Source organism: Marmota marmota, unplaced genomic scaffold (genome assembly GCF_001458135.2).
Source record: "Marmota marmota marmota unplaced genomic scaffold, marMar, whole genome shotgun sequence".
NCBI classification, from domain to species: Eukaryota; Metazoa; Chordata; class Mammalia; order Rodentia; family Sciuridae; genus Marmota; species Marmota marmota.
The window spans coordinates 30,596,624-30,608,811 of NW_026000082.1; the positions used below are offsets into that span (position 1 = coordinate 30,596,624).

At 39.4% G+C, this 12,188-nt stretch overlaps 1 protein-coding gene across 5 annotated transcripts in view; it reads right to left on the reverse strand.

The window, feature by feature from the left end:
- Positions 1–3,844: 3,844 nt before the first annotated feature.
- Positions 3,845–12,188, reverse strand: part of Zbtb8a (zinc finger and BTB domain containing 8A) — a 49,174-nt gene continuing 40,830 nt past the window's right edge. For all 5 annotated transcript variants that reach the window (XM_048815824.1, XM_048815825.1, XM_048815823.1 and 2 more), the window contains one exon: positions 3,845–11,691. In XM_048815824.1, coding sequence (XP_048671781.1) covers positions 11,359–11,691 — 333 coding nt within the window. In that variant the 3' untranslated portion in view covers positions 3,845–11,358. The remainder of the gene's footprint in view (positions 11,692–12,188) is intronic.

Below are 12,188 nucleotides of genomic sequence, written 5' to 3' on the forward strand. Positions count from 1 at the left end.
TTCCGCTCAGGATGTTCCCGGGATCAAGCTTTAAAAATTGTCTCCCTATGTCCTACTTGTGCACCTTTTATCCATTCCCCTTCTCTGGGAGTCAACCCAAGGGGCCTTCAGCCAAACGACATCTGGCAAACTGATGTAACTCATATTCCTAGTTTTGGAAAACTGTCTTTTGTGCATGTCAGTATAGACACGTTCTCTGGTTTTATCTCCGCTACTTTACATTCAGGAGAAAAGGCTAAGGACGTGATACAGCACTATGTTAAAACCTTTTCCTTTATGGGAACCCCTCAATGTATAAAAACAGATAATGGCCCAGCTTATATTAGTCAAACCTTCCAAAAATTTTGCTCACAGTGGGATATTATACACAAAACAGGAATCCCATATAACCCCCAAGGACAGGCCATTGTTGAACGGGCCCATCAACATCTTAAAACCTATTTGCAAAAAACAAAAGAGGGGGAGATATACCAGAATTGTCAGGGACCACAAGCACTCCTAAGCATAACTCTATTCACTTTAAATTTTTTGCTCACTGACGCCGAAGGCCGTACAGCGGCGCAGCGTCACTTTTCCCCTCCCACCATACAAAAAGCACAGATAAGATGGAAGGATCTGGCTACAGGGAAGTGGCAACCCCCTGCTCCACTCTTGGCTAGAGTGAGAGGAGCTGTATGTGTCTTCCCTCCAGGGACGGAAAAACCCATTTGGGTCCCGGAACGCTGCACGAGACCGGTAGTCGCAGACTCGGGAAGGAGCAAAGACCCTGGGACTTCAGGGGGAAATTGACTCCTATCTTCAGTTGGCTGGGTGCCAGGGTCAAGTCGCCAATACAGGTTCACTACCAATGCCTGGAGATGGACGACTCCGCCCACGAGGTGTACTTACGACCCATCCGGAGATGAGATGTAACTGGACAGGAGCCAATACCCGAGCCCTCCTATGTATGCCTGCTTTTGCCCAGGTCCCTAATTACCCTGCTGACTTGGTGCCGTCATCCCTGGTCATAGCTATCCCACTGGCAAAGATGATGACTGGGATCCACAGTTGTGTCCTGCTGGCCATGACATCCTAACTGAAAAGTGTCCGTTTACGTAGGACGAGAGCTGATCTTGTAGTACCCAGTGACGGGCAACTTCCACGCTTGCACTGCAACCTAAGCCAGGGGAATGGGGCCTCCCCAGAGATGGGTAAGCAGTGCAGGGGTGGTGGACGACCTAAGACAGGGGCTACTTGATTCCCATTGACATGCAAAAAACAAAAAAGGGGGACTTGCTGGAAGCAGGCCCTCCCTGGCCCCTGGGGACTCAACCCCCAGTTCTTTGTTATGCATGTCAATGTGGCCAGCTCACAAGGCCGTGAAGCGGGCTTGCGGTTCCATGTTTATCTGCCTAGAGCATATGTGTCTCTCGGGAACATCTTGACCTGTTCGAGCCTCCTGATAGGGGACGGTGACGTGACGGTAACCCAAGGACGCAATTATTACTCTTCCCTCCTCACTTTTGAGTGATTTCCCGCAGCTGTTAAAAAGATATATAAGGGGAACAAATTTGGCAATAAAGCACACACATGCTCCCTCCTGGATGAAGAACCTTGGTGTCCTGTGTATTTTTTAACCCCGCCGTCGCCGGACTCGGCTCCGTTAGCGGACGCGGCAATAGATGGATACAATGCCTTTATTTTATTTATTTATCTTTATATGGTGCTAAGGTTCGAACCCAGGGCCTCACACATGCTAGGAAAGCGCTTTACCACTGAGCTACACCCCCAGCCTCTATGTTCACTTTTGTATGAACATAAAGTTAACAAATGTTACATAGTCCCATATTTGAATTCCATGCAGGGATCTGGGTGCCTGGAGGATGATACCAATAGTGGACACTAGGTTATTTGTGGAATGAACAAATGGAGATATTTGGTACTTTCTATGGTATACAAACCCAGCTGGAATATAAAAGTTCCTCCAGGACTTCATTTCATTCCTCTGCCAAACATGTGGTAGGGATTCCAAAACTAGGTGTACAAGCCTCACATTCCAACAGGTGGGTATTTACATCTGTGTTCCATATAAAGGTAGGAACTAGAACCTCTGTTTGCGGTTCTATTTTTTTTAATACTTTTTTTTTAGTTTTAGGTGGACACAATATTTTTATATTTATGTGGTGCTGAGAATCAAACCCAGTACCTCATTTGTGCTAGGCGAGAACTCTACCACTGTGCTACAACCCCAGCCCCTGCTTGTGGTTCTTTCCTGTAAAGAACCACAAGCAGGTGGTGGCACATGCCTGTAATCCCAGCGGGTTGGGGGGCTGAGGCAGGAGGATCTCGAGTTCAAAGCCAGCCTCAACAAAAGCGAGGCCCTAAGCAATTCAGTGAGACTCAGTCTCTAAATAAAATACAAAACATAGGGCTGGGGATGTGGCTCAGTGGTCGAGTGCCCCTGAGTTCAATCCCTGCTACCTCTCTCAACCCCCTCAAAAAAAAGTGTGACCCCAAAAAGGAAAGGGAGAGAGGCGGGGCGGGCGGGGGAGGGGGGGAGAGGGAGAGGGGAGGAAAGAAACAGAGCAAAGGCGGGCATTCTGAGTAAACTCAAAGATAGTCCAAGAGCTGGCCCTGCCCAAGTCCGCAAGCAAAGGGGTGGAAGCCCTAGAGTCCGGCTGGGCAGGAAATCTCGCGGCTCCTCTTGGCTGGACTGCAGACTTAATTGCTCTTAATTGGCCTTTGCGGGAAGCGTCGCAGGCTGTGGATCGGGTTTCTGCTGTACTGGGGGATTCCTGGGAGCAAGTGACCTTGGGGACAAGGCAGAGTAGTGTCACACAGCTCGCAACAGCACGACTAACATATCACCGAATAGCTTTTAAAGCGCAGGAAGAGCTAAGCGAGGCTAGCTAGCTCTCCGCAGGAGAGGGCTGCTAGGCACCAGCCACCTTGTCCGAGGTCCCTGATGACCAAGTCGTTGGCGTGGTTTGTGGGGCAGTCGTTAACTTCTCAAGCCTCCGCTTCTCCTGTTTTATTACTATTTCAATTTTATTTATTGGTAATGAGGTGGAACACAGGAGCGCTTTATTACCGAGTACATCCCCAGTCTTTTTTAAATTTTGAGGCAGGGTCTTGCTAAATTTCTGAGGCTGGCCTCAATTTTGCAATCCTCCCGCTTTAGCCTCCAGAGTTGCCAGGATTACAGGCGTTAGACACCACGACTGGCTTCACCTGTTCTAAACAGGGGACGGCGCTGAAATCTAGTCGGTAGATTATAAACAAGGGCTTTTTATTAGAGGAACCCAAGAAAAATTTCTCTTCCCCACCCCAAACCGAGATTTAGGGGTGTCTGGTAGGCCGCAGGCCTCTCCAGGGATCTAGCTGCTGGACTGTGCATGAATTTCCAGGAAAACTACTTGTGGGAGAGAGTAAGACTGAAAGGTTCCTGTCGTTCACTGGTGGAGTATTCGCTGGAAATAAGACATCAAGCTGTGCTGGCTGGTCACTCGCCCTAGCTTCGGGTTGGGGGTTGCGGGGACAGATTTTCACTTAATTGGCATGGACCCAAAATATTGGATGGTCCGGTGCGAAAGTTTCATAGTGTATCTTCCACTGCCCGCGCTTGTTGTGGGTCTCTTCCCTCCCGATAGAGAAAAAAGTTTAAGTCAAATCAATATACAGGGGCTGGGGATGTGGCTCAAGCGGTAGCGCGCTCGCCTGGCATGCGTGCAGCCCGGGTTCGATCCTCAGCACCACATACAAACAAAGATGTTGTGTCCGCCGAAAACTAAAAAATAAATATTAAAAATTCTTTCTCTCTCTCCCTCCCTCTCTCACTCTATCTTTAAAAAAAAAAAAATCAATATACAATAAAAGGCACAGTATCTGTGTTTTATTTCAGCATTTTTGAATTATGCAAGAAAGTCCCATTTCGTCATTGGAATTATTATTATTTTTTTTTGTAGGAGACTCAATGAATATACTTGTCATGTATGGACTGCAAATGTAGTTCTTAAATGATTATGGTCATGTTTTAAGTTATTTTGAAAGCTTTATTTTTTAAAAAAAATATTTTTAGTTGTGGATGAGCACAATACCCTTATTATTTATTTGTTTAAATGTGGTGCTGAGGATCGAACCCAGAGCCTCACATACGTGCTAGGTAAGCGCTCTACCGCTGAGCCACATGCCAAATCTTTTTTTTTTTTTTAAGGGCAATAACTGAAGTAAAGGGAAGAAGAAAATGGCTTTTGTTTCCAAAGTTTTCTATAGGCTTTTAAAAATAACACATCTTTTTTAATAGTAAATCTAATAAGACATCTTTAGAATTTTTATTTATACCTTTATTCCATTCATTTATTTTTATATGGTGCTGAGAATCGAACCCAGGGCCCCACACATGCTAGGCAAGCGCACTACAGCTGAGCCACAATCCCAGCCCTAAAATAACATGTCTTTTTGCAGAGCATGGTGGTGCCTACCTGTAATTCCAGAGACTTAAGGCTTAGACAGTGGGACAGCAAACTGACCTTGGCAACCTGGTGAGACCCTGACTCAAGCCAAAAAACTGGGGATGTGGTAAACATTGGTAAACTCAGTGGTAAACATTCAGTTTCAAACAAAACAAATAAAAAATTAAATTAAAAAGCATATCTTAGTATTGTCCTACCTTTCTAGTACTATTTTTTTTTTTTAATTGGAGATTGAGCCCAGGGGTGCTTAACCACTGAGCCACACCCCCAGTCCTCTTTATTTTTTGAGACAGGGTTTTGCTAAATTGCTGAGGCTGACCTCGAACTTGGGATTCTCTTGCTTCAGCCTCCCCAGTCGCTGGGATTGCAGGTATTCACCACCGCAGGCAGCTAGTATTACACTTTACTGGAATAAAATTGATTCAGTGCATTATTTTACGGAATGCTAATGTGTATCAATTGAGCTTCATGGTGCTTGAAGAGTGTTCTGGTTCCTTTCTTTTAAAAGAAACTAAAGCAAATTTCATATATTGTATTTCAACCATATACTCATAATATAGTTCTTTTATTAGTTTTAAGTACAGTACTAAGTGAATTCCCAGAGTGTGACACCCATGATTAAATAAAATGCAAATATATCCCCGAGTAAAAATGGGCCACTTTTAGACGTCCTACTAGAATGTTGATTATCTGATCCTCTTAATAACTCAGATTAGAGAACATACACGGTGGCTTGAAATGTCACAAAAATTATATGTATTTTATTATTATTATTTTCTTTTTGCAGTACTGGAGATGGACCCAGTGAATGCCAGGCAAGCATTGTACCACTAAAAAACACTCCCAGCCTGCATTTTGTATTTTACTTTTTGGCTTGAACCCAGGGGACTTTACTACTGCAGAACAGCCCCTGACCTTTTCTTTTCTTTTTTCTTTGAGGCAGGGTCTACTTAGTTACTGATGGCCTAAATTGCTGAGGCTAGCCTTGAACTTGACATTGTTCTGCCTCAGCCTGGGATTACAGGCATGTGTCACTGTGCCAGGCCCATGCATCTGTGTTTTTTAAATATTCCCTTATGTGATAGGATTGAGATCCTGTGGACAGGAAGAATCAGATGGTCCTACTGCCCCTCCCTAGCATATGTATGGGGAGGACAGAGGAAAATCTTGACTAGAGGGCCTATTTTGCATGTAAGAAACACTGGGATGCTTTTGAGAAAACACTGATGCCCAGGCCCAACATGCTAGAAATTTTAATTTGCCTAAGTTTTGTATTTTACTTTTTTGGTTGTGGTGGAAATCAAAGCCAGGCCCCTGAACACGACAAACAACCAACTCATATCACTGAACTACACCTCCAGCCCGGCATCTATATTTTTAAAACCTTTGCAAATAACTTTAATGTGTAGCCAAGGTTGAGAACCCTTGGTATAGAAACAAATATCGTTCCATTTTTTCCCCTTTATAGGCTGAATAAAAATGTAAATCCTTAACAAAGGAATTAAGTAGCAGTATATAATATCAATAAGGAATTAAAAGATTTTCTCTGGGCTGAGGATGTAGCTCATTGATAGAGTGCTTGCCTAGTATGGGCAATGCCCTTAGTTGGATCCCCAGCACTAGGAGTGGGAGTGAGGGTTAGAAAGATAAAAGGAAAAAGGTATATCTAGTGGAATAAAGAAACTATATAATGTGAGAGAGGCAGGGGGATTGCCAGTCTAAAGCTAGCCCAGACAACTAAGGGAGACCCTGTCTCAAAATTAAAAACAAACAACAACAACACAACAAATTAAAAGGAATAGGGCTGTGGCTCAATAGTAAAGTGCCCCTAGGCTCAATTCCCAGTACCCAAAACAAAAACAAACAAGAAATCTCAACTGTATAGTAGAATGCTTATCTAGAAATTTGAAAGAGGGAAGCAGACAAAATATAATAAAATCTTGGATGTACTTTCTAAGCCATTCAATAGAATCAAACTTGCAAAAGATCTAATCAAGTCCAAAGGTAAAGAGGCAACTGGACTTCAGTTTCCTATTTAAAAATGATGAGTGGCCTGGGAGCAGGATGCACACATATAATCCCAGAAGTTTGGGAGGCTGAGGCAGGAGGATCACAAGTTCAAAGCCAGCCTCACCAATTTAGCGAGGCTCTGTCTCAAAAAATAAAAAGGGCTGGGGATGTGGCTCAGTGGTAAAGCACTTCAGGTCCAATATCTGGTACCAAAAATTTTTTTAAAAATTTAAAATAAATAAAAATAATGAGCAGGGCACAGCGGTGAACATCTGTAATCCTAGCTACTCAGGAGACTGAGGCAGGAGGATTGCAAATTCAAAGCCAGCTTGGGCAACTTATCAAGACCTTGTCTCAAAAAAAGAAAGAAAGAAAAGAAAGGGCTAGGGATGCAGCTCAGAGGCAAAGCATCCCTGCGTTCAATCCTCATTATTAAAAAAATAATTAAACATTATGTCTTTAAGAGTCCCTTTGCTTCTCTTGCTTTGTATGGCTTATACTTAATAATATTATACTTAAATATTTGACTTCTTGGTGGCATTAATACAGTTCTGTGGGGAGAAAGCCGATGTTAAAAAATAAAGTTTATAGAACATCTGTTGATTTCATCTTTCTGGCCCATTCATGGTTCCATTGGCATGGATAGTCAAGAAACTCCTGTATCAAAATACAATATTAATTATACTTCACAATGTATGAAACACTGGCTAAACACTGCCATTCCTGATAACCTGAATTTTATCACTTAAACTTTCATAACTAAAGCCGCATTTTTTTTAATATTTATTTTTTAGGTGTAGATGGACACAACACAATACCTTTATTTTTATGTGGTGCTGAGAATGGAACCCAGGCCCCGCCTGTACTAGGAGAGCGCTCTACCGCTGAGCCACAATCCCAGCCCCTAAAATCACATTCTTTATGTAGCATTTATTCTGTATAGGATTTATCCACATACAATGACTAAACAACTTTAAAACAATGAACTGTTACTTGTATAAAATCACCTTATAAAAGAGAATGATACACAATACACCTGTGAGTAAGTTGATATTCTAGGATTCAGAAAACCTGATCATTCTAACCCTATTTTTTGCCATTGATTCACTGGCTGTTTTAAATAGGCTGCTTTACTGTTCGGTGCCTCAATTTCTTTACCTTTCATGTGGGATAACTGTCCTACTTCATAGAAATGTAAAGAAAAACAAAAATTATTAAATAATTTGCAGATATAAAATGCTATATAAATGATAAATAGTAATACTGATACACTCTAATATAAAATAACATAAAAATTTTCATGTATAGAGTTTGGTCCTCCTGTACCTGTTTACTATCACCGTTCTTAGTTACATACGTCTTTTTATGCCATAGTGCTTTTAGTGATTTTCTACACTACTAATTTCAGACTCAAAATACATTTAAAAAAACAATATGAGTAGAAATTTCAATATATCTTAGCATGACTTAGCAAAATAATTTTAATGAATTGAGTTCTGAGTTCATATATAACTGGAACACCAAGTTTTTTTCATCCACTAAGCAGTAACTTGGCCACATAGGAAGCAATAACTATGTTTTGATTGTATTACTCAAAAACATAATATTGAAAAATATTAAAACTCTTGTTCTTAAAGTTTTAAGATCTCATGATCATACAAGGAACATCAAATGCTAAAGATGTGATCTGCTCACTAAGACATCCTGTCTTAGTTACCTGCTTATAAATACAGTCAATAATAGTAGTAATGAAGTGAGCTTTTGATACTCAAAGGGAATACAAGAAGTTGTCTAGCTCCATGATTTTCAATTCTGTGTTCCCGAGTTCTGCAGAGGTGCCTGGGAAGAGGCACAGGGAAGATGTGCCACAGCATCTTGATTTTAGAGCTTCTTCCTCCAATGTTGAACTTCTTTATGAAACAATTCATTTGAAGTTTCTTGGGTTAAAAAATTTTTTTTAAACTGATGCTGGTTTGTTTTTCTTCTTCCAGACACTAGGCATGACTGCAGTAGTGGTTTATTTTTGCAAAACTTCATCCCTTCAACCAGACACTCTTGAGGACAATAAAGTGAGAAGGACATCCAGAAGATAATAAACAGCATATCTGCAAAAGCAAACTTTGGCCTAATCAATTCCCATTATTTTCTTGATGTTGAAGAAGAAAGAAAAAAAAAATCCTTGGCATAAATAAAGCTTACTTTAAACAAATTATATCCCTGTGTAGCATTTTCCCACATTTAAAAGCTAAAGAATTCAATTTTCTCAGAAATCATTAATAGATAGTTTCATTCTAGAAAATAATTTTCTCTAAAGTCTTACCTACATATGATATGATAACTGGAGTCATTATTTACAACTTGCAAACATTCTTAAATGTTCTTCTTTTATGCTGCTAAAATGATAGAATAGATGTTTTGTCTGCTGAATCTGACAGCTGTTTGGTGGGTACTGTTTGATGCTTCATATAAACAGTTATGAGAAAGCATTCTTTCTGAAAAAGGCAATTAAAGTGCTGGTAACACTGTTCAGTGGACATTGCTGAAGTTCATGCTGATGTGTGTGAAGTTTGCATGCAGAAGATAATAGCATAAAAGAACATTTAGGTCATAGACTAAAGTGCGTTAGGGTATACACATGCAAGCACTACTTCATTTCTATGAATAAAGCTCAAATCAGTCAATTTTCCTATTGGCCCCAACAACTAAAAATCAGGTTACAATTTGGAAAGGTGTTAGTATCACTCTGGTGAGACTAGAGAATGGCAGGCAATGCCTCCCTCTTCAGATATTACTTAGTAGTTAAGAATCCTGATTTAGGAATGGTCATGTTGGGAGAACCAATGAACTCAATACACACGGGTAGTCTTGAGCCAACTGGAAATTTGCCATCAGGGCAATCAATCTTGGAAAAGACTCAGAATTAAGTATCATGAAACAAAGTAGTTATTTATCTATTTAAAAAAAATTTTTTAAAGGATATTAAGTCTTGTGGCCCACAAGCTGGTATCAAGGACAATCATTAACTAAAGAATAAGAGGAAATAATAACAAAAATATCATCTTGAGGTATGTCATGGCATTTAAAAATACAGTATAATACATGGAGCCTCACTATATACCATAATTACATTATATTAAGCTTCACTATGGTAACTTGCAGAGACCCCTCTTTTGTGTGTGTGTATGGTACTGGGGACTGAGCCCAGGGGTGCTTTACCACTGAGTTACATCCACAGCCCTTTTAATTTTTTGAGACAGGGCCTCCCAAAGTTGCTCAGGCTGGCCTCAAATTTGCAATCCTCCTGCCTTAGCCTCCTTTGTAGCTAAGACTACAGGCATATGCCACTGCGCCCAGCACAAAGAACTTTATGAAGTACCATTGTTTTGATATTTATATTTTATCCTTAGAACTAAAAACAGTGCTTCTCCAATTTTGCTGTGATGTTGGAATGTCTCATAATTCATACTGGGGAGAAGTTTAAACTTTGTATCCTAGGATAAAAGTTTGTTGTGAAAAATATAAACAAGATATGCAAAAATGCTCAAAGCATTTAAGAGAATAATTCGTTCAAATAGTTTTGTTTTAAATTTACATATAAATAACCCAACAAAAAATATGTCAGAATGTATTTTAGGGACATTACTTAACACTATTTGAATAACTTAACATAAAGATATAGGTTGCTGAAAGTGACTAAATTCTTCTTTCATACATTCTAATTCTTTGTGTGTGTGTGCTGAGGATTGAACCCAGGGCCAAGTGCTTGGCAAGCACTCTACCACTGAGCTATATCCACCCCTGTATTTTCTAATCCTGATTCTTATAATGTGTTTTTTAATTCTAAATCTGACTTTTATCATTACTGCAGGCCGGTAAGGTTTGATTTCAATTCTCTGTCATTTCAGGAGACATATTAGGAGAGACTGATAAAAAGAGGATTACTTAAAACCATAGTCTGTCCAATCATCATTTGTACCACTCATATTTTCTGACCTTAATTTCCTCAGAGGTACTATCTCCTTTACTAAATAGTGAGAAAATATGTGATAGAGCACTTTAAAGTAATACATAGCACTAGATAAACGTTAGAAATTATTCTTAAGAACTGGAGAGAACCTTCTAATATATTTTTTAAACTTTTTATTCATTTTTTTCCTTTAGAGAAGAAGAAAACTGTTATTGACAGATCTTTTTTACAAATTAACTACCTTTACTTTTAGGCAGTGTGTTTCGTATTTTGAAAAAACGATGTCTGTATATAATCTTTGGTCAGCCTCTATGTTAGTTTTTTCTTTTAAATAATACTGACTATATAAAAGTCATTTTTTAAGGACAAAAATTTTAAATATGAACGAACTCAAGCATTTCTTATTAGTCTTCAGTCATTAATCCTAATCATTTAGAATACCAGAAAGTGATAGGTTGCTTCAGATCTGAAATTAACAGCAAGGTGAGTTGCCAGACCCTTAAATGTGCTCTTACCCGTTTTCCCTGTGAAACTTAATATTGGTAGTGTATTTGTCTTTGAAACACCTTAAAATTGTCTTATATAAAGCTTGGCTATGATAAATTTATTTAAAATATTTTCTTTGAAGAAAATTTGCTAAGTATATCTTCCAATATTAAAAGAAAGAACGTATCTGTAATAAAGAGGGTAACTGTTCATCCATCATGCCAACTCAAGCTAGGTCTTTCTTTCCAGTGCAGCAACATATTTTAGGGCAACAAAGTTCAGAATGGATACAATGGCCTGTTCAGAAAGCATGCAAGTTATTTCAGGTCATTTCTTTTAAGTCAGTATGATAAATTTGTTAACCAGACTCTGACCATGGAAAGGAGAGATACAGGAAGTGAATGGAAATTGCAGACATGCCAGCTCTGTTGGTTCATATTACAGCTACCTAATGTTGGGCTTTATTTCTTTTTCTTCTTCTTCTTCACTATCATCAACCTGTTGTATGACCAGATCGGCAGACCCATCCTCTACAATCTCCACATAGGATCTATTCTCATCTTCACTCAAGTGCCATCGGGAATGTTTATCTCCATCTGATGGGGACATAAGATGTTGCTCAGCTTCCAAATCAATGGGGAGGCTGTCTATGCCAACTTCTGCAAGACACTCATTACACAGTCTGTAGCGCCTGGTTCCTTCCTGTACCACTTGCCCTGTTAGGTCAGTCACATGGCGTTTGCATTTTCTGCAGATTAGTTTGCATGCCTGGTGAATCTGTGTAGAGATTTAAATAGTGATAAAAATGATTTTTCAAAAGCAGGACAGTTTGATATTTTAGGTATCAGTTCATAAACTTGAGATGTCCAAAGCCATGCATTAGACTCAAATTAACATCTAATCATTAGAAAAGGTTTGGGGGATAAATTGATGTCACAGAAATATTAAATATCATTTTCTCTAAATGATAGTGGTTTTATTATTTTTTAAAAGTTTGTATTAGTTATTGATGGACCTTTATTTATTTGTTTATATGTGGTGCTGAGAATTGAACCCAGAGCCTCACATATGCTAGGCAAGCATTCTATCACTTAGCCAAAACTCCAGCCCCAGTGGTTTTATTTTTAATGTTACATACTGAATAATTTCATATATCCTTTAACCCAACAGTATTTTGATATCTAAGGTAAAAAGGGACACCTTCCTGGCATAAAAATAATTGCAAACACTTACTATGTGCCATGTATTGTATTTTATATATATATATATATATA